This window comes from Silurus aristotelis, assembly GCF_946808225.1.
Source record: "Silurus aristotelis genome assembly, chromosome: 21".
In the NCBI taxonomy this organism is placed as follows: Eukaryota; Metazoa; Chordata; class Actinopteri; order Siluriformes; family Siluridae; genus Silurus; species Silurus aristotelis.
The window spans coordinates 9,825,875-9,850,284 of NC_139594.1; the positions used below are offsets into that span (position 1 = coordinate 9,825,875).

A 24,410-nucleotide genomic window follows, 5' to 3' on the forward strand; every position below is an offset into this window, starting at 1 on the left:
TCTGCAATTTATAAGGAAACCATTTCTAAGGACAATTATTTGAACAATAATTTGAATTTGCATTTTTTTTATACTTTTCAGATTAGATCTAAAAAAATAAATAAAAAATAGAATGTTGATTCCCACATCAGCCTGAATGTACAGGGGAAGCATAGTAACACATGTGACACCCTCAATAAAATTATAATTTTATATATAAAACTGTGTGTATGTAATGTATGTATGTATGTATGAATGTATGTATAGAGTTTTAAATAATTTTCTCACAGGCGTCAGTTCGCAAAGACTTGGAACATCTGGCCATTGCATTTTTGCAAACCACAAGCCACACAGAAATGACAAGCAGGCCGTCAAAGGAGTGTTAGCTTTTATTTGGTCTGGAATGCTAACTAGGACAGATATTGACATTAATGCTTACCTAAGCTTGTTTCACATGCAGATGAGATGCTTTTCAATTAAACAGTTCTATTTTTCCCTCCATGTTTGCTTTCAGTCCCCTACTCCATAACGAATGCTAAATTTGTTGTTTAACTTTTTGACTATAAAGTAAACAGACTTAAATATTTGTTCCTGCATCTTTAGCATTGTAAAAATTGTGCATTATTGAATCTTAGACAACCATCATTACTTGCATCTGTTTAAATGTTTACAGTTGTGTGAGATGGTTGGATTGTTTTTTTGTTTAGCATATAGAAATTACTGCCGTGGAAGTGAGCTGGAAAACTAAAATCATGTTGATGGTGCTTTCATTGTTTTTGATTGCTGTATCTGGCTGGTGTGAGAATTCTTTGGTTAGATTGAGCTCTTGAATTAGGCCCAGTTTTAGGCCACTATTTCATTTACATAACAGAATCCACATGTTGAACCATCTAATAGCATATAAAGTTGCATACATGGTCCTATATCACACATACACAGCATGTGCATTTGTCTACATTATACCCTAATATTTTGTTATTCTGGTGCTTCACAAAAATAGACCTGTATTGAGACAGGCACACAATGCATGTATGGTAGGGCAATTGACTAATGCATGTGTAAGAGCTTATTGAGTTCGGGGGATTGCCTGGGAGCTGGCCCATGGGATCCAGGTCGTAAAGGTTAACTTCAGGCCCAGCTTAAGTGTTGCTCTACTAATCCTCATCTACAGAGTGTCAGTCACAGGCTCCGAGTAAATTTTATAAGCCCTCACAAAACAGCCTTTTACCATCTCACAAAACAAGAACTGACTGAAAAGCAGCCTGCCCAGCATGAACACCCAGCATGAGTTATGTTCAACCCGGGCCATACGTCCACTTTTTGTAATAAATGTGTCTTAAATGTGCCTGACATAAGCATACCTGTTAGTTTAAAGCTTGTTAGAGATAATAGTTATTTGCACACTGTAGCTTTATCACAGGAATGTTATGTATTTTTAATACAATGCTATAATTCCTGACAGCCATTAGCATGTTTTCAAAGGATCGCGCTGTGCGAGAGAGGCCACCGTCCCACCGTCTCAGAGCACAGTGGGTGAGATAAGGCAGGACATAACATGTAGCTCTCACTAGAAGTACCTAGCTTGCCAGGCTAGTGTTCTGCTTCAGCTGTTGAGATATATGCTTTAAAGTTATACTTTTCTCTTCCTAACAATAAACTTTTTTTAAGAGGATCATTTCAGCATGTATTGATGTCTATTAACTTTATGTAAACCATCATGCAAAAGCCATGACCCTACATTGTACAATGCATTTCCAATGTATATGTACTTTTTATTATTAGCAACAAACCATGCTTGTTTAAATGTTCTGCTGGATCTGCTTTTTCTCAGATATAACAAGTGGTCACATGTTTAATCTTTACATTAACATTTACAGTTAATGCATACAGCTGCGTAATATTTCCTTTTACTGAAGAATCTAACATTTGTCTTTATGTCGGCAGCCATAAAACTCCTCTCGGGTATCCTAATTTTAAGAGCCGCCTCAACACACCAGACGACAGCTCAAACAGATTGTTACATTATTAATAGTGCGGCGAAATGCTGCTCCCGGTGCTCGTAAACTCTTACAGTTGTCAGAGAACTGAGAGAATTTGCCACGGACGTATTTCCACTGGTCACAATAGAACTACATACCTAAAGAGAATTACTCTAAATGGAAACCTCAGTGCTATTTTAGAGTTGAACATGATCATGATGCAATCCACAAACAGTAGATGCATCATGTAATCTATAGGCTTCCTCTAACCCCCACTCCACAAAGGATGCCCCTTTCACCTTCCAACGTTTGTACACATTGCAAATAAACACAATCAATTTTCAAGTCAAGCACTAAATTCTTGTGGTTTAAAGCGATTCTGGTGATATTTACCTAGACAGAGGTGCCTTGCGGTCAGATCTTAAAGCACTGATAGGGCTGACCTCGACTCATTTGGTATGAACCTCAGTTGGTGGGCAGCTGAGAGATGTAAGCCAAGCCTCCCAGGTGCAGTTTAGCCATGTCTGACAGGCTCCTTAGCTTCAGATATACTTCATTATGCCAAATTCTTGCAACTGTGAGAACTCTGAGTGTTGCATGGTGAATAATGTGCTCCCCTTGTTGTTGATTTTGGAGGTGGCGTTCTCCTCATCAGTTAAAGTCTTGCTTAAGATTTTTTAATTTTTCTTCTTAACACTACAGTCTATTAAACATTACCAACATTTTTACATGCTATTAAACTTGATTGCTTTTGTACACCAGCCACTGTAAGCATTTTACGTTGCTCAGTGGCCAGTTATTATAAAAAAATATGAGCTAATTTTGTGTCCCTTTCACCACTATTGTCTCTGGATGCTTAGGCTTCATTGTGGTTTAAAGTGGAAAATGATCGAATACGTACAACGGACCATTTTTATTGCTTCCTTGATTGTATTTTTATTTGAATCGTATGTTTGTCTAATCTTGTTTCTCCTTGGTACTTTCCGTTTGGGACACCCACCAGTATTAGCCATGAGTCAGCCACATTTTCTCTGGAGAAGCCCAGCAAAGGATGTCTAAGCTAATGTTTCAGCAAATGGGTGTTAGCAATAACACCCAATAACACAACTCTCAAGGTGACATGTCGTACTCACGGCTTTGTCCAGCATTCTGTCGAACAAGAAACATATCCCGTAGCTAAAATCTTGTAAACTGTATGACCATCTGTTAAACACCATCTGTTAATCTGCAGAAACACACATTGATGGTGGACATATTTTAACACTTCTTAAGCATGAAATGTATAAAATCTCTTACTTTTATTTATATGACTTGGTGAACTACTGATTTTATTTGACCTCATTTAATATCCACGCCTTCTGGTGCATACGAATAACAGCAACATTTTCTACATGACCCAACTGCATATAATTAAAAATAAATATTTATTTTTTTATTAATTTTGAGTGCATACTCCTGCAGAATTCTACATATAATTTTAAATGGTTTCCCAATAAAAAATTTAATTGTTGTTTGTTCAGTCACATGGTATGCTCTGTATTGTACTGTGTGAAAAAAATAGCATCAATTTCTAACACAGACATGTGGTATACAAAAGGCAGCTATCTTCTGTACACATAGATATAGTAACAATAAAGTATACTATTAGATAGACAGAGTCCTTTTTGTTACTTTTTCTCAACCATGTTTGTCTCACAAGCTTTTATTTAACCATTAACAGTACCAGTAACCAGTAACAGTGTAGCATTAGTCAAAATAGTATTTGATCAGTATTTGTCAATTCCAGGCTCCTCACTTTGATCTTTAGCTATTGGAGTGTCTCCCTGTGTCTTTAAATATTTCTTCCACTTTCTCTCACCTGCTGAAAATTTGCTAGCAGGCGCAGAAACTATGTGAAATTGGCACTAGGTGAGAACATGCACATGTATGGCCTGAATTGGGCTCATATCCCATTCATGTTGTGTCCTGCCTTTTGTTAAGTGTTTGCTGGGTTACTTTCAGAGTTAATCCGTTGGTCTCTTTAATAATGACACAGATTATTTTTCAACACTTAAGTTTGAAAAATGACCCTACAAATGGCTGCCATGAGTATTCTCCTTTTATTCCCCATCGTAGGCTTTAAATATTTCATCTGGACCACACTGAAAAGCTCACACATATTTCCCTGCACCGCCAAGACCTACATATGTTCAATTTCCTTTTTAATCCACTTGTCTGGCTTCTCTTGTTTTATTTTCTTATCTTTTTTTCTACTCCCATATATTACCCTTTTCTTCATATGTGTATATGAACAACATGTGTCTTGTACTACTGTGTTCTGCCAGAAAGATGGAGACCATGAACAACCTCCAGTACAGACAAAGCTATCAAGTTATCAAACTTATGCAGATTATAGGACAAAGACAAGCTCAGAGTTAGGTCCAAGCTAATGTAAGTGTTTGAGCTGCTTAGATGGAGGACGGGTGGGTGGGGGTGTGGGGGCTAATCCACATAAGTAGTCTTTGTGTTCCTAAACCTTGTTCTGGTCTTGTCATCTCTCAAGCCAGTAGATTAGGATGAAAGAGAGCTTTAAAGATAAGCTCCCAAGTTCTCCTCTATCACAACATCTTCATCTCTTCCTTCCTTAACAAATGACCCTACATCTGCTTCCACCTACATCTTCAGCCATTCAGGTATTTACTGTGCTGAGTTTAGTATTAGAGTGAATCATTCTATTCATTGCGGAATGAAGAACTTAATTTTACTGTAGATAAGAAGCTTATTTGAAATGATGCCTGCTTGGAAGAAGCCATGATTAAAGACTGACTGTGTAGGGGAAAATGAGTGACTATCCACCAATCTTTTAAACTCAGTTCTAATACAAACTTTTGAGGACTTTCCATCGTCTTAGTCTTACTGGAAAGTGACACTATGCTTTGCTTGCAGAGAACATCTGTTGCTTTCTGGTGGCCTACAGGCAAACTGCCGAGAGGTCCTTCTTTGTCCTTGTGCTTAGTTGGTGTCATTTTCCATTTTATTGGCCACTTAAAGTTTGTAAAACACTCTTGTCCAGGTGTAAAAGTAGCTTGAGACTCAATATTTGTTTTTGAGGGTGTGTTTTTTACACTCGTTCTGATCTTGTTTCCTTTCTAGCTACTGGTATATCTTTTTATTTCCTATGTCTACCACGCTAATAAGATAGGACCCTGTCAATTTTTCCACCCCAATCCAATTTTTTATTGGTTGCCTACTCTCTCTCTTATATTTTAAGAAACTAAATAATGATAACTAATTTGCATTGGTCATTCGTGCATGCATTTAGTGTGTGTGTGTGTGTGTGTGTGTGTGTGTGTGTGTGTGTGTGTGTGTGTGTGTGTCGGGTGTTATATAAAAGTGTAAATCCATTAATGCCATCACATGCAAAATAGGACGAGGAAACTATTTAAATGACATTTCTATATATTAAAGATGTTTCACAGAATTCACAGAAGAAAAAAATTTACTGAAATCTAAAATGTGATTTATATATACCACACATTATTCCTACTAAATTAAAATATCTAAGGCTCTATTTTAATTCTTAACAAATGTACAAATGTCCTGTAAAAATCTTATATGAGACAGGTTTTATTTAACGTTATAATCAATTTAATATTTTAAGTTTCTTTGTATTTGTCTGATTGTCTGAAGTCTGATTGTTTGTTTCATTTTAAGCATTGAACAAATTATAAACTTTTTCCTTTAAGTTGCATAAAAAGGTTTGTGAAAATTTGATTCATTCTCATGAGTTGTAATAACTAGTGTGCACAATTACAAATCATATTTATCTTTATGCAGTAGCAAGGTTCTGTATTTTGCCACAAATCATATTTTCTCATCAAATTTGATCATTTAAAAAAAAAGTATCATTTAAATGGGTTTGGATTTTTTTTGTTTCCTTTTATTATATGTGTTTTTATTATATGTGTTTCGAATTGTTTGGTTAATTAGAAATGTTTTCATTGCCACAGATTGAGAACTACATCAAAGAGAGTATGAAGGCGGAGCTGGCTCAGTTACAGCAAAGTGCCGTCCACAATCGAACAGCAGCCATGCTGGAAATGGGAACCAATCTTCTCTCCCAGACAGCTGAACAGACCCGCAAGCTGACTGATGTTGAGACTCAGGTATCTCCCCACTATGAAGCTTTCCACACAACACATACTGAGCTATTCTTCCTTTATTTATCTCTGCAGGATCACAACTAAACAGCCAAATAAAATACACAAATCATATGACATAACTGTTCTCCCTGTAGCCACGGTTTGTTCTTGCATTCCCACCACTACTGATGTTTTATGCGAATTTGAACGAGACACACAGGAATATGGTCATGACTTGATTCAGCTGGTTTTGTGAAATGAAGAGTTTTCTTAAGGGAACCAATGTTCTTACTCACTACTGCATGGCCGAGGAACAGCGGGATCTCAATTTCTCCTGTTAATGGCCTCTCTACAGGTGTTGCTTGTTTAATGGCTTACTTTGTGGTTATGAGTGCGATATCATTACTGTCTGGCTGTCCTGCTTCATTTTGAACTTGAACTTAGGTTTTGAATCAGACATCCAGGCTGGAGATTCAGCTGCTGGAGAACTCACTGTCCACGAACAAGCTGGAGAAGCAGCTTATGGTGCAGACCAATGAGATCAGTAAACTCCACGATAAGAATGGGTAAGCATAAGAACAAATCACAATCAAATTCAAGAACCCTTGCAGTTTTACACAGTGTAGAATACATTTCGAAGGATTTGCTTGATGGAGCTGGTATGCAACTTATTAGTTTTTCCTCATAAATTCAATGATCAGTTGTACACATTTTTCTCATTTTAAGTAGAAGTAATTTTTTTGTACAAATGTGACCCTCACTGAGAAATGAAGACATAGCATGTTAAAATCTGATTCCTTGTAATAAGGAGAAAAAAGATTGGTGCAAGCTTCACATCCAAAAGACACAAATTGCAAAATGCAACATTCAATTCTCAACAAATCAGATCTCAAACAGTTGCTTGGTCTCATACTGTGCAATTTAGGACACCATGCCAAGAGGAGGAAAACGTCCCCTTTATTTAAAAGCACTTTTAAAGATATAATTTTGTAGATAAAAGAGTTGCGTAATTCAATAATTTGATATAAATATGCAGTTTGGATGTCTGTTTGCAAGTATGTAAACACACACACACACACACACACACACACACACACACACACACACACACATATATATATATATATATATATATATATATATATATATATATATATATATATATATATAAAATCAAAGTATGTAAGCCTGATTCCCAGTGTTTTAGCAAAGCTACTCAGCCCTTTTTTGTGGGTAAAATGTTTGTTATGGTATTAATAGGAAGTCCAGGAAGTCATCAAACAGAATTTGATATGCATATGTTATTTTCCTCTGAACATATACAAGGTGATGCATATCATATGCCCAAGATGGGCAATAAAAAGATAACTGGTTCCTGCCTGGCCTTAAACAAATCCCCAAATGTATATGATGAAATGTGGATTGCTTCTACCAGTGTTTCAGCCATGGATACTGAGTAGATTCGGATAAATATTTATACACCTATTATAACCATGCTAAATCAATTTAATCTTCTATGGTGTGTGAATTATAAAGCAGAACAATCGCAACAGAGTGTAGACAGCTTTGCACAGCTGCATCCTGTCCTAAAACACTTTTCTACACTTTTCCTCCTGTCCACAGCACCTCTTTTGATATCCGGAATGTTCTACTGTCTTGTAGAATCTGTAACTTTCTACTGTCTTGGTGTCTCACTCATCCTACTATCTCGTCTATCTCACCTGATATCTCTCTGTTTCTGCTGTCTTTGGTGTATTGCTATTGTTTTTCTTCTCAATGTCTTTTACCTGATTGTTTCTTTGTCTCACAGATTTCTAGAGTTAAAGATGCAGGAAATGGAGGCGAGGCACAGGGAGGAGTTGGAAGTGCTGAGGGAGGAAAAGGGCAATCTGCAGGCGCTTGTGGTCAGGCAGAGTGGTGTGATCCTTGAGCTGGAGGCCCAGCTGGGCAAAGCCTCGGGCAACAGCACAGTTCTGCAGAAGCAACAGCAGGACCTGATGGACACCGTGCACAGCCTTCTTAACCTCTGCTCCAAGGACGGAGGTACGGACACGACCACACAACTCAGTTTTGTTTCATTTTTACTCAAAATGTTCAAATTAAACAAAGCAATGCACATAAATATTGTGGAATTCTTGTGAATTCTGAATATGGTCTTATAACTTAAAACAAAGAACATGTAAACACTATATTTACACTAATGACTAGTTTCTTGATAAACAATGCACTATAGTTTGCCAGTTGGAATTGTTGTATGCCACTGACCAACATAGTGTTTACAAAGGTTGTTTAGAGCAGAACGGGGACAATTACGTTTTCCTCCACTAATTTTTTTAGTTTCACTTAAATTGAGCATGTTGTGTAAGAGAAAAACATTCAATCAAGAATCCATCCATGCCTGGTAGTCCAAACGAGTAATATTAGCTATAGTATATGGGTAGAAGGAATGGCATATTCTCTCCCATGTCAATCACAGCAGTGCCAGTCATGTGCTGTATATGTCTGATATTGCAGCACCAGCAAGGGGACATTTGGAACAGGGGATTGGGAAATGACAAAAAGGAAAGGAAATGGGCTAATAATAAAAAAGGGAAGCATGCACCAAAACCCTAGCTCATAGATACTGCTAAATTGTATACAGATGTTATTCATGCATTAGCCTTTAAAATATGATACATTCATGTATGTTTAGAATATAGAATATTTGAATAGTCCCAGAAGATAAATTTAAATAAATTTCACCCCACAAAGTGGTTGACTGTAATCAGAAACTAATACTTAGTTAGGAAAGGAATATTGCAGTTGTGTTTGTGTAATCAGTATTACCAAAATACACAGAGAAACCGAAGATTTTACTTAGCAGAGCAGACTGCCAAAACTTTGAAGTGGATCAGAATTATTCTGCACCTCGAACAAATAATCACAGTAACAATACCCTCTAACAACTGAACAGAAGTCCCTGAACAGAAGTCCCTGAACAGTTGTGTATTATTTTGTACTTAAATGAACATTTTGTATCCTTAAATTTCATAATGCACCTGCAGGCATTTGGAAAGTGACAGCTGTAATGCATCTTCCACAAATGCAAGACTCTGTAAATGTCATCTTTTCTTTTAGTGTTTGCTCTTTTTCTGTTGGCCTGACAGTTAAAAAAAAAACTGTAACTAAAAATTAGAAATTGTGCAGCTTCATTTCTTACGACTTCACATTACCAATGTTCTTTTTTTTTTTTATAATTTATAACGTGAATTCAAAACTTTTTCTGCATATCAGAAGTTTGGCAGTTTAAAAGTGTGATGTGCAAAACAAATAAAGAAAATGATGCACATTCATGACATGAGAGTAAAAAGTACTCTAACCTGATTTAAAAGGTCTATAGTTCTCTTAATGAGATTAAGAGACAAGAATAATTGAACTTATATTCATGTTTTTCTTCTAGTCATTGCTAATCACTTTTAAAGATGTTCAGCATCATTTATGAGAACTTGCCATTTTCAATCTACAATTACAAATGCTCTTATTAAATATATTGTTGCAAGTATGATTTGTAAAGTGAGAATAAAAAAATAAAAAAAAACACAAAAATATCACTGCCAGTGTGTATGTGGCCAGCATTTCTTTTTATTTTCATGGATTAAGTGTAAATAGGATAAGTCTAAATGTTTGTTTAAATATCAGATTATCACATTCCAGGTCTTAGCTGATAGGAGTGAAACCCAGTGTGGCTTTCTGCTGTTATAACTCATCCACCTTATGGTTCAAAGTGTTCTAAAATGCTTTTTTGCTCATTACGGTTGTAAAAATAGATTATTTTAGTTACTATAGTCATTCTGTCTTCTCGAACCACTCTGGCCCATTTCTCTGGTCTCTCTTATCAACAGGGTGTTTCCACTTACAGAACATTTTTTTGCACAATTCTATGTAAACTCTACAACACTGTGAAGATCTCAGGAAATTAGCTATTTATGAAATGCTCAAAACTGTCTTCCTGGCACTATCAACCATGCCTGAGTATTCCTAATAAAGTGGTTGTGTGTGTGTGTGTGTGTGTGTGTGTGTGTGTGTGTGTGTGTGTGTGTGTGTGTGTGTGTGTGTGTGTGTGTGTGTGTGTGTACAGTACCTACACCATACTACAGTTTACTATTATCTCAATTTTAGATATTTAGATTATAAATTAAGTCTTTATATAAACATATGTAGTTATAGGTATAGTTTGGTTAAAGATAGATGTTTGTTCACCAAATTCAGTATGTTGTGGTGTAGCTGTGCAAAATCTCAAGCCTGTATTAAGATTTTTTAACAACGCAGCTGATTATCTCATTAGTTGCAGGAAAAGGTCAGAGACAATGGGGTCAAAGGTGAATTATATTAAACTTAGTAGCAGTGGCAAAGCATACTATATAAGGCTCAAGTGAACACTCCCTTCTTGCACATTTTTTGATATAATCTAGCATTTAAAACAAGATTGTAACAGAAGTAGAAAATTAAATATCTTTTTTTTAAATGTGCAGAAAACAGACGTATGCTTGCTTGAACGGTATGTTTTGCATGTTTTGCGCCAGACGTTACTGTGTGGTAACGGATGGAGCTTATCACGCTTCAGCACACTGCCTGTGCTTTAACAGCTGACCGAAATGTCATGCAGTTACAACTTGAGACTCCATAATGTCTCCCTCAATAACTGTATATATGTCAATATACATTCAGTAATGCTCACCTTACATAGGCTTATCGGTCATCTGATTCTAGTAGTTTTTTTTTAGAATAACCAGTTTACTACAGGACAGAAAAACAAATATTAAGAGACAGTAACAAAGGCACACACAATCAATTTAGGATACAATGATTTTTAGAGTTGTACTATTGATATTCACTGAAATTCTCACTGAAGTCTGGTGACTTGCAGAATTCCCAACTGATGCTTTAAATTCTTTCAATTTCAACAAACTTCTCTTTACACAGCCGTAGCGGTTTAAGACTAGCGATTTCTCCCTTGCTGTCAGAGCTGGTCTTACAGCAACATGTTACTCCAGTCCCCCAACCCCTCCACTGTAACCAGGGCTTGCCCTTTTGACCTTTCTTGTGCCCCAGATCTCAGTGGTCACAGAAAATTTACCTTGGATGTTTGTGCTGGGACTGGCTAGAGCATGGCTACATTTCAGACCTCTGGGCACTCTGAGTTCCACTTCCTGCTGGGAGGGCACTTACTTCCTGTTGCTTTTTCTGCTATTATGACATTGAGCTGAAACTCAAGTGACACTTTTAACCAGACGTCTGCATTTTTGTGATTTCAATTGAGACCACTAAGTTTAAAAAAGAGACGTTGAGAACATTCAACTGTAATATTCAAGTCTTTTGTTTGCTTGTTTCTTAATTTGTTAATTTTGTGAGATATTGTTAACAGTCATAAGACTTCAACATGTTAAAAGTGTATTAGTACAGATAGGTGTTGATTATTTCCCTTGTTTAGAGGTAATTGAAGTGATAAAATAATTAGAATTGTAGAATTAAGGAGCAGGGGGATTGGGTTTAAATTGGCTTGCTGTATTGTGATTGCTTATTTGCTTTTATCTAGCAGTTTGTAGGTTCAAATTCACTACAGAGGTCACTTTCCTCACTTAATGAGTCCAATGGGAGAGTCTTTGCTCTAAAGGTGAAAGGGAAGGTTCCAAGTTTCACACTACCATGGCACCTCTATTGCATTTTAAAACTAGGTCAGGGGTTCCTTAATAAGGAGAGCACACATCTAATTCCCAACCAAGCTAATCATTAGAAATATTTGGCATATAATATTTCAATGTGGGGTCTTTGTTTCCAGACTTGAAAATAGCTTGTATTCTGGGTTAAATCATTAGATTGTTTTGAATATAATTTTACATTTTGGTAATAAAAATCCTAAAAAAAAAAAAGAATTTCTTCCTTTTTTTAGTAACTTAAACGTTTGTTTCTTTCCCTATGCACAGTTCTTCTATGATTGCCAGATTTTGATGAGCTCATCACTTATCACTTCTAAACCTATTACAATCTCTGGGAGCTAAATCATTTGTTAACTGAGCAGTTCTGGGAGGCTGTAACGATTCCCTCTCTGCCACACATCATTTTTATTTTTTCTGTGCTGTGTTAACGCACCTAATGAATAGCATCAGTCATCTTTGATTACCACGGCCTCTTTGCTGCAAAGTAGTGTTTTTTCAGTCACTGGGTTTAGTTTTCGAGAAATATATTGTACCTCAGCATGGCACTTTTCATGGTCTTTTAAACAAATGTGTCTGAAATGAAACTGTTGGATTTTGGCATACTATCACTAAGATGCTTTGTGCCTTATGTAATGTTCTGGTTTGCCAAATGAATTGGCTAGAGTTAGTCATTACCTCTGCTCTCTTTTTCAGTTTAGTGTCCGTTTAGTTACTGGCCTGATATTAATGCAGCCTCAGATTTTTATGGTCATGTGTAAAGTCTGATTTATATTGACCATAAAAGTTTTTTTTTTTATTATTTATCTGATTTTTAATCTTGTTTTACATTGGGAATCTTAATCAATTTTCTAGGAGGGTTTTAGACTTTAGGAAAGTTTGTTTGACTAAAGCCTTGATTTATAGAAGTAGTTTTGCCTGCTAATACTTTTCACAAAAACTCCCAGTGATCAGAAGTCCCTACTGAATGAACAAAAACTGATATGTAAATAGAGAATAGCATATTAATGCAGATGGTAATGCCAAGACACCAGCTGTTTAATGGTTCCTGATAGTCAGTCCCATATTATGTGCATCTTCATTATCCTTGGGAATCATTCCTGCTCACATTTAATTATTTTGCAAACCATTGCTTTTAGCATATTCTCAGTTTCAAAATAATTGTAATATATTTATTTGAGGGGAAAAAACCTTTTGGGAGGCAGTTGTGGTTATGAGTACATTTAGCAATGAGCTATGTCAATGAGTCTGAATCCAGATGTTACTACACAGTGAAAACTTCTGGTGACATGGTGACAGACGCACACATTGATCAATAACACCTGTCAAAAATGTCTACACAGTGCCTAGCAAGAATGTGGGAACGTTGACCTTGCACATCCCTCATCACAGATATCACTATTAACCAGACATAATTATTCTCATATATATTCTGGCTTTGCATACCTCTTTTATAATTTTATTTGCATAATAATAATATATGAAATGTTAGTTCTTGCAGATATAATTGTAATCATTGTGGTCAAATTAATACATCTGAAGTTGAAATTTTTTATTATTCATTGAGAGCTGGTCAGTGTAATGAATGTGAAAGCTAACATTTTTTCATACATATTAGTAACTTACCTTCATTTTTAATATAATTGGGTGTTAAATATTTCTTTAGGGTAGAAATTTAAGGAATACAGTTGTAAAACCTTTAAGCTTGACCTTCATAGCTCAGGCTCATCACGTACATGTGAAACTGTATACACAAGGACACACACATTATCATTTTGGAATCACAGTGTATTTTTATATGCACCATCTCAATTAAAAAAAAGGGTTTTTTTTATTTGTTCAATTATTTCATATTTTCTTTTTGGGGTAAACCCCTTAGAGCCCATTTATCCCAGACAGACAGTCACCATTTTATTTACTAACCACTTAATATTATTTCTCATGAGCACAAAATGCTGCTTGAATGCGAGTCCAAGTAGGACATCCATCTGATGGACGGCCCTTATTCAGCCACAGATGAATAAAACATTCACAGGTACATTGCATGCTCAATGGGCATGATCTCTCTAAATGTTTTATCTCAGCTGCTTTGGCTTGCAATAAATCTCCATTGGACAGGTCTGGCTTCTTGTTGTGCTAGTCTCCACAGCATGCAGTTCCACTCGATGGACCTGTCACTGCAGGAGTTTCACGTCACTGACACTCGGTTCTTTCACAGTGAGGCAGCTATAATAGTCTCCCTTGAAGGACTTTGTATCTCCGCTGCCCTCCTCCTCACGCCAAGGATCAAAGCCAGGCCTAAACACCATCCTGCTCTGCGGTGACATCTCTTCTCCCAAAACAGCCCCAACAGTGAAAACAAGGGTGTGAAAGCTGAGCTAGGCTCTTTAGTAGAATAAGAGAGAAGAATTGGTAGGACGTTGCAGAGATATAACCAGGACTTGGCGTGTAAATATAAACCACTTGTTATAACAGGAACTTGAAATTTATAGCTTGTAGTATTTTGTCCACAGACCTTTGCTTAGTTTCAAAATATTGGCAGGGGTAATTATGTGCAGATGGAAGGAGAACCAGCTGCAAGCTTCGAGAGGCCTGAACGAGCCGGACGTTTCCTCATTGGGTGCAAGAGATCAGCGCTTTGATTAAAGAGCTTTCACACTGGAAACATGTCACTCACTTTCATACACTGAAAGATCTTATCGATAAAACTCCAGAGACCTTTCCAGGAGTCTAGCGTATGATGCTCTCTATTCATGTTCAGTATTCACATTTACTCGCCATGGACTTCTATTCTGGCATGTTATTTATTCTGTTATCTGACTGAGCTTGGGTATGCTTTGCTTTTGTGGCTAGAGCTTTAATTCATACCATCACCTAGAATGTGTCTCATACTGTGTCCCAAAAATGTTTCCCCAGTACAGGAGGTGTGACTGATTTGTGCATATTTAACTAGATGTAAAAGGTGTCATATGATCTTAAACACATTGTATCCCTTTCCTATCCTGAGCAGCAATAAACTCAGAACACCCCCTGCCAATCACGACCATATAAACACACACACACACACACACACACGCACACACACACACACACACACACACACACACACACACACACACACACACACACACACACACGCGCACACTTGCTGGAAGTCTTGTCAGAAAAAGTTCTCTGCTCTTACTCCAAAACCATTGCATCATATAACCTCTGTTTTAATATTCATTTGGGTATTAGAAACTAGAAACTGGCATGAGCTTAGAAAATTCTATCATCACCTGCCTGCTTTTTTGTATTATTTTATTTGTCATAGAACATCAGTCAGTCGATTGTTCATAAGAATTGATCTTCTGCTGAAAGGGAAGCTCTTGTAGTGACAGATTGTGTGCTACACAATAAGACCCAGCAGTGAAGGGTACAAAGTCATGTTTTCTTACATCTATCATTTTGTCGTTCACAGTGGTGCCCAACAGCACGAAACAAGCCGACGAAGAGAAGAAATTCCGGGACTGTGCTGATCTCTATGAGGCAGGCTTCCAGAAAAATGGCGTGTACACCATCAACATTAGTCCACAAGAAACTAAAAAGGTGTGCATTCGTGTGTGTGTGTGTGTGTGTGTGTGTGTGTGTGTGTGTGTGTGTGTGTGTGTGTGTGTGTGTGTGTGTGTGTGTGTGTGTGTGTGTGTGTGTGTGTGTTTGTGTTCAGATCCTGCATAAAAAGTAAAAAATAAATGCAGCAAAAGATTATCCCTCATTCTGTTTCTCACATTTTCACCCTCCAATGTTTATTATACTGAATGCCTTACTGCAAACATATCTGACCAAAATCATCACCTAATCAACAAGTTTAATGAGAATATTATGGGTATATCAGAGCCAGATTAGGAAACCCAATAATAGCCCATTAGAACGGCTGATGCAAAACATTGGCAGATTGGAATAAAGCCATTGTGAGTAACATTGACGCAGTTGTTGGATTGCAAAGATAACGCTGAGCGGAGTGCTGAGTGCAGCGTAGTGTTAGGGCAGAGGGGTCATTTTGTTTACACTATGTTTATCTTTTACTTATATCAATGGCTCCAAATCCACTACCCAAAGGTTTTGAGTCAGTGTAAGATTTGTTCTTTGTTTAAATTAGAGCTTCTACTTTAAACTGAGCTAAACAAATGTATAGTAGCTGTTAGACTGGAGTCACTTTCACTGTTCTAAAGATAAGGTTAGAGCACTGCGTCACGTAGGTGAAAGGCCATTATGGTATGTTTTATAGTGTGAAAACTATAAAGGAGGAATGTATATGTTGCGTAATGTAAACAGGAATTTATGACCATGTTCTGGGTACAGATTGACTCACGCACACAGCTTTTCAGTGTAGCTGGTGTCTGTGTGTTTGTGTGTATATAGACATGTGTCTGGGTGTCTGGTTTCACCATAAGTCAAGTCTGTGGTTCCTCGGGTAATTGTCCTCTGACTGGACTATGTGTATTCAGCTGGATGTATGTGAGGTTAACAAAATCTCTCCTCCACCACCAAAGAAAGGCAGTCACCGATTTGCCGCTTATTGGTTTACACTGAGCCACACATGGCTAGATTACAGCCATGTGTCGCTTTTGTCTCCAGTCTGATCTTAGACCCTGGACTTCTGCCCTGCTCTAATTGCTAACTAAACATGTAGGCAAGCCTACTTTAGCCAGAACGCAAAAAAGCAGCTTGTTGGCAACATTTGTCTATTTGCTGTAATATATGTGTATTAATTAGCTAGCAAAAAATATATATATATATATAATAGTCCCAGCTAATATTAGTTCACTGGAAAGATGGCGAACAGTACACTTCCTAAATTACACTTGCATAACTTTCTCTTCTGATATCTTTAATCAAGCAGGGAATAGAGACAGAAGTAAAGCTTTCAGTGCATATAATACTCTGGACAAAGCTCAGGAACAAAGAACAAAAATTAATACAGAAATTGGACAAGAAATTTTTTATATTTTTTTTATGGGACTTTTATGTGAGAATTTGTAAGATGATTGGACGAAACTATAACATCTAAATCCCTTCAAGCCATAAAAAAAAAATTGATGACTTTGCTCTTCCATGTCTGGAATGTGATTAGTTAGGGACATATTTGCCACACTGCCAGAATTAAGCGCAGACCTTTTATGGCTTAAAATAAAATAAACAATTACTATTAATATGCACTGTAACTTGGATGTTTCTCTTAAGAAGCTTTAATGTGTGTGTGTGTGTGTGTGTGTGTGTGTGTGTGTGTGTGTGTGTGTGTGTGTACTGTATACTGTACAGGTATACTGTAATATGGAATCTGCTGGAGGAGGATGGACAGTAATTCAACGGCGAGAGGATGGAAGTGTGGACTTTCAGAGGACATGGAAAGAGTACAAGATGGTACGCCAAACAAAAATCATCTTTCTAACCTTCATTTAAACTGTTGACAGTGGTGAGGGATATCTGGGACAGCAAAGAGAACACTAAGCAGATGTATGGAACTTTATTGCCGTTATTAATAAGAGAAAACATCTTGACATTCGGGGGCAGTAACGATTTATTCTACCCATTAAACGCTTGGCCTTTCACACGCATGCTCTATACCAGGGGATTTCAGATATGAAGTATCGAAGCCGAATTACAGTTTGGTGATTACCCGTCTCCAACACATCTAGTACATCTAGAAATATTTCTTTGTTGATTGAAGTGTCTCGGTGCAAAGAAATCACTTAACGTCAGTCTCTTAGGATTGTAGTTTAAATAGACAAAAGGCCGCTCTTCAGTGATGGAGACGTTTTTGTCAATAGATCTTGGCTTCACTATATGTCATGGGATGTGGAGATGTAATTTGATAGTTTTTATCAGGGGTTTGTTATCATTAAGAGTTCCAACAGACAGGGCTTTTTTATCAGCAGTGTGTAATTAATGCTGTATTAAGACTCACATGATTCACATGATCAGTATATCAATGCTTTAAGATATAACAAGCACTTACGGTTTAGTCATTTGCAGAATATAGATTAATCCTGTGGTGTGGTTTGTTTAGCAGAGCCAGGAGATTCATCATTTTTATTACAATGCTGACAGGTTACTTGAATTGAACAGGTTTAATTTCAATGTTTATATGTATGTAAAATAATGTCTATAAATAAAATCAACTTGGACCAGAGGTGCCCTATGTGAGGAAAGTTCAGTAATAAAAACATATAAGGTGCTGCAAAAATAGTCAAAATATTTTTGGACAGTTTTATATATATATAATAATGAGCTGAATGTTAAAATAGTTGGATTATGCTCAGAAATCAGTGCTGAAGGGGTCTATGGAAATGATGATGTTATTAGCAAAGGGGTCCCTAGCGACCAATGAAATCATCATGAAACATTCACGGTATAAAAACATTTACAAGTCCCTCACACGTGTAAACACCTCCCATGAATTAGATGTACTGGGAGTTGAAGCACTGAGCTGGAAATCTCACACAATGGCCAACTAAACAGCGTGTGATAATTACCCAGAAAACAAAATGTAAATAAATTGATATATAATTGATAAATAATGATAAATAATAATTGTATATTTGCTATATTTGCTCAACAATATTAATGTCAATTTAAATGTTCTGCATCATAGTATTGCTTGACATGAAAGTCTTCTAGCACAACGTTGGAATTAAGTAGCGTTGTGAGACATCAGTAAACACTTCTGGATTTTGGCTTAACAAAACCCATTAGTAGAGAATGTTTGTAGGTTAAAGAAGGTTGGTGTTTGTGCCTAATAGTGAAGTGATGTATGACAACCTGTAACCTCAGAGAGGCTTATTGCGACACAGCACATCAGTACTGGGCTTTACCCATAACCGCTCACCCAGGAGGATGCCCCGCTTGACCACTTCCCTCTTTGGCTACTCATATAGTTCTCGTGAGAAATTGTGCCGCAAGTAAGAGGGGGTGGGTTCGAGATGGAATGGAAGTTTTGCTCATATGTGACCACAGTCAGAGACTGGCTTTTTTTGAGCAAATTACATAGCCTACACCTTGACAACAAACACAAACTCAAAACACTGTTTGGGGGATAATGTTATTTCACCCACCCACACCTCGCCTTTGCCAGTTGCATATCTTATATCATAAATCACTGGCATCACAATCATCTCAAAACGCTGAAATCAATAGCCAGCACTTAATAAAAGACCACAGCAATATCTCCTTCATGCTTGCTCTCAAAATCCCATGCAGTCTCTGCCAAACATTTTCGCTTTTCTTCCAGCATCATTCTGATTACGTATTGACCGTTTCAGAATTTAAAATTAAATCATTAGCATATTTTCCCTGTATGTAATGATTACTCAGTACTACATATTCAATTTCTTACAAAAAAAAAGAACTGTACAAGAATACAATGTCTGATCCAATACCATATGGTGCTCATTTGTCACACTATTTACAGGTAGAGTTTGTTCATTTGGGGCTTTGGTTCAAATAGTCTCTACTCTATGAAATTACTGTGCATTAAGACGTTATTCAGAAGCTGTTCCAGCAAGTTTAATGAGCTGAGCCAGTTGTGTACACATCGGAAAAACTTTTAGAAGTCCTACTGGGAGCGGCATCCCTACTGTTATATTAAGAGATTAGAGTTAATTACCAAATGATGATACAAGTGAACAAAGTGAAATGTCTACTTCTGAGAAAGACTGTGAACTGCTGCACGTACAGTGCGTATTATGCATTAGCGATGTATATACTGTATAACTCATTGAACAACTTGCATTTACAAATTTTATTGAAAATCACTTCATATAGTGCTGATACCATCATGTGTCAACATTTCCCCAAACTTCAAATTATAATCTTAGAAAGCAAGATAAATTAAAGTTGCTTGCTTTTGCTGATTGCTGAGCTTTCTTGGACCAGGCTGTGTTTCCCATGGCCTGCTCCAGGGCCCATCAGTAACCCTCCGGAATTCCTGCACTGACCCTGGGTGCATTCTCCCTTCCAGGGCTTTGGGAGTGTGTCAGCTGAGCATTGGCTGGGGAACGAGTTTGTGTACATGCTGACCAGTCAAAGACAGTATGCACTCCGGGTGGAGCTCACTGACTGGGATGGACATCAGGCCTTCTCCCAGTATGACCGCTTTCACATTGGCAGTGAGAAAAACAAGTACAGGTACTGAAAATTACTGAAGTGCTTTATTCTGATGTTGAAAAAAAGTCAAAAAAATATTTACTTATTCTTTATTCTTCAATATTACTGTGTTTGCCATTGCTCCAGGCAGTGCCCTGACATAACAACTGTGCCTTTTTGTGCATAACAATTGCATATTCCCACTACACAACTTTTTTTTCTATATACATGTTTCGTAAACAGTAGAATTTTAGTGATACCCAAAAAAGTTTAAGCCCCATATTATAAGTAAGGGTACATATCATATGTACTTGTATTCTATTAAGTGTTTTACAGTGAGGTTTAATTTTAGCAGGCATTTACTTCTACAGCTGACATTTGAGCTCAACCAGATTTTGGAACAAATCATTCCAAGTATTCAAATAACTAAAACCTCTTACTGTTTCCAAAGACTGTTAGTCAGCTAGATAAGATGCTGCTGGTAATTTTTTAACCTACTGTTCTCTCTTCACCTTCATTGTTCTTTTGATTATTTTACAGTAAAGATGTACAAGAATGTAACACAGATCATATGTCTATTACTTTAAATAACACACTCAGTAGAAAAAAGGTGTCGGGTATAATCCAGGTTGATGCTCAAAGTAATGGCTATATTGTATTCCTTTTGGCACTCACCCCCAATGGCCAGCTTTTTGGGATTATTAAACAGTCTTGATTGGTAAGACTGGAAAGAGAACAAACAACTCTGTGGCCTCCAGCAGTATGTACAACATTATTGTACATATTGTAAGTATATTGACACTGAGAACACATGGAACCACATCGAAACAAATAAACACTAACCCATGTCATCAGGTGTGCTTATTTAACTATAATATAGCTTCGCTAAGCTTCTTAGTGCGTCATATTGTCCTGGCTTATGAGCAGCCTATGCCAGTAAAAAGTTTCAGGAATCTAATCGGCATTCTGGGGTCTATAAATAGATTTGTTCTTTTAAACTGTTGTGGTCACAGACTCACACATTGCTCATATGGAACGTTGGCCAAAGCAAACCAGTTCCCAAGGGTCTAAACAAACTGTATGAGATGTTGCCACTTCTGGTAGTGTGCTCTAGTACTTTCACTGCTTTAAGCCTGAACCTGGTGGTTTGTGCATTTTAAAAATGTACAACAGAAAACAAATATAATATGATTTATGGTTAGAATGCTTCATGATCTTTGGCAAATGCAAACCAGCAAACATAGCAGTCGAGCGCACTGGGACAGCTACAAGACTAGTCTGAAAACCACGGGTAATTGTTTGAAACTTATTCTATTATAAAAGTGCCACATTTCTTGTTTATCGCAGGCAGTGGTAGAGACATGCTAGTTGCTTGAAATGCCAGCCTCTTAAACTGGACAGGAAACACTGTGGCACAGAAAAGCAGCAGAAACTATTGCTGTAACCTAAATCACAAAATTACTCTCACTTATATTAATACTGCTCAAGTTAATGATTGCCCAATTACATACACAATCTGAAATAAATCAGAAGACTTGGCCACATGTGTGCCACGTGATAAATTACAGCTAATGACCATATGTATCTAATGTTTTTTTGCTTTTTTTTGTCTTAAAAATTTCTTTCAATATTTAGATTATGTTTGGAGAATTAGGACACCATTGAATTTTAATTACGCACATATCAGAAAAGTGTATCTTTGAACTATTAGTCGTTCGCACTGTAAAATGTCTGCCATCCACTTTCACTAAGGCAACATATGGTGTAACATGTGGTCTTTTGCTGTGATTCCAAAAAATTAAATATACACCAAACTTTTATGACGATAAAAAAAAGTCCTTGGGTACAATTTTAGTTGTTGCATATGATGTGTGATGCTGATATCTTTCTGGACAAACACTGTACAAATGCTAAAAAAACATCTGGAATCCCTGATATGGACTGTTCTTGGTAATCCCAAATGGCTTGATTAGATAATCGGTGTAGTTATGGAGCATTTAATGGTAGAGACATGACATAACGGACACGGTTTCTTGTTTGAGTTGTGAAATATGATTGTTGTACAGATTGCAAGGGAAAACAAGAAGAGATGTTCCTAAAAATTAGAAGCCACAAGGTTGGCAGTATTCCATTATCCACACATGACATAATGTACAGTACCAGCCTACACATTTATGGCAGATTCCGAGCAATGGTATCTCAGTGGTCAAGATGATTAAAAGGTCATGAATTCAACTCTCCTAACCATCAACTTAGTTGTATTAAACGCTATAAATTTACTGTAGGTCTGTCCAATGGAAGTGTATGTAACATAAAAGGAAGTAAATAAAAATAAATAAATAAGGTAAAAATAAGAAGATTTTAAAAAATTAACATAAAATACAATACATCACATAGTATCTTATATTCCAATGTGCTGCATTAAAATTTCTAGCGTATTCGCAATAATCTGTCCTAAACCATGTTTCTGATAATATGAGATCTGATCTTCTGAGAAACTACTGATTTCAACTAATTATTACTAATTATAACTATTATCATTTATTTTTTTATATTTGTCTAGACATGTTCATATTAAAAATACTCTGTTCAGTGTAACTACAGTACAAATTGTGAATTTCAACATGATATAATATGGTTGCTTGAAACCAGTGGACTAAACACAGCTCTTAAAGCTCTCTTCAAGCCTATATCATGCAAAAAAAAAAAAAAAAATGCAAGCTGAGAATTGTTTACATCCTCAACTCACCTCTGTTTTCATCATGTGTCTGTAATACTTACATGATTCTACTGAACAGCTCTTATGCCTGTCATAACTTTGAAAAGTGCAAAATTTATGTATTACCTCCTCACTACAAAATGCTTAACTCAACTCTGACTTTAACATATTGTGCACAGTTACACTGTAGGATACATTTTTTTGTATTTTTAGCTAATGTGTACATTCACCTCTCAGTGCATTAATTGTTCTAAAAAACTTTGGATAAGTGTTGCGTCCTTATTCCATTTTTCCTTAAAGTCCTGTCTGTTAGTAAAATGCTTAAGTAACTAAGAAATTTAGAGATGGAACATTGTATGACATGTTTAAAAGTGTTTAAAGCGTTTTCTAATGACCATCAAGTCACACACAGTGTGTTTAGAATTTTGTGCCAGTATACTAGGCAAAAGAAACCTGAGCTTCAGTTACAAAGAATCATCTGCCACTGTACAATAACAATATGTCAGCAATCAAGAAATGCTTCAAATCACAAAGCTAAGGAGATGTAGAAAAGTAATTTTGGGTTCCTGTGACCCTGCATTCTTACATGCAAAATATAACTTTCAAGCATGATGATAGGACTGAAATCATGTTAATATTCGCAAGCACAATTGTGCAATTGTAATCATTCGCCTGTTGTATTCTTTTTCACTTTCTGTTTATGAAGCATGATTCAGCCAAAACCAGTGAGAGCTGGCACAAAACACTTATGCGTCTATGATGGTTAGAGTAATGAAGTAGAATTGCTGTGAGTTGTTGTTGTTAAGAGAATTAAACAATGCACAGCAATATTTCCCTTTATAAAATTAGTATGGGAAAGCTAGCAAACCTGGCAGCACAGTCTCTTACCTGCATGTATCTAGTCTCTTGGTCAACTTTAAATGTTATAAACTAGTGTAATAAACTCTTACCAAATAAACAAAGCCTTGAATCATACAGCACTAGTTTATGTAAATGTTATTACAGTTCCAAGGTGGTGAAAATGAAAAAAGTGGAAAAGTACACAAGGCAAAGTACAGGCATTTTACACAAACCAGCTAACATTTTTTGTGCATTGTGAGTGGCATCTAATTTTTAAGTGACTTTCATCTATGTGAATTGTAGCTAAAGTAGTATAATGTAATCACAATGTATTTGGTAGCCATGCCACATCATATCTGTATCTGTTAGAATAGATTAGATTAGATTAGATTCACTGTCAGAGTACATGTACATGAACAATTAAATGTATTTGGCATCCAAACAATAGTGCATGTAGCAAATAAATAAAATATAAAAAGGTTATTGTTGATTTTTTCAAGATTTTAAGATAATATGCAGATATAAACAGTATGATGCATACCAGTAGACAATTAGGTTGAATGAAATAAATAAGAATTATTGTGAAACAATAGGTGAAATTCGATGTAAACAGCATGATGCAGTTGGTAAATACAGTAGATTACGGTAAATACAGATTTGCACATTGTGCAAGTAGTGCAAATAACAATCTTATATAAAACAAATGTAGTTAGAACAGATAACTGCAGTAAAGTGGAAGTGTTTAATTCTTAAAAGGAGGCTGGTAGTTAACGGCTATAAAATTGGGTTTGGGGTTGGGTACTTTTCCTAAGACAGAAGTCATGTAATACTGAAGTGGAAGAAGTGGATGCGAGTACAAATACTAACAAAAGACAAGAAAACAATAAAATATGTTCATTGACATGAAGAACAATGGCTGCTGGATAAGTCCAGGGTCCATAATCTTGAGGTCTTT

The 24,410-nt window shown here is 36.5% G+C and overlaps 1 protein-coding gene across 2 annotated transcripts in view; it reads left to right on the plus strand.

Moving 5' to 3' along the window:
- Positions 1–24,410, plus strand: part of angpt1 (angiopoietin 1) — a 49,935-nt gene that overhangs the window by 12,433 nt on the left and 13,092 nt on the right. Inside the window, exons 2-7 of one of the 2 annotated variants that reach the window (XM_083524068.1) lie at positions 5,948–6,103; positions 6,536–6,645; positions 7,890–8,122; positions 15,233–15,360; positions 17,074–17,175; positions 19,772–19,938. In XM_083524068.1, coding sequence (XP_083380194.1) covers positions 5,948–6,103; positions 6,536–6,645; positions 7,890–8,122; positions 15,233–15,360; positions 17,074–17,175; positions 19,772–19,938 — 896 coding nt within the window. Of the gene's footprint in view, positions 1–5,947; positions 6,104–6,523; positions 6,646–7,889; positions 8,123–15,232; positions 15,361–17,073; positions 17,176–19,771; positions 19,939–24,410 lie in introns of both variants that reach the window. The other variant, XM_083524067.1, reaches the window with a different exon arrangement.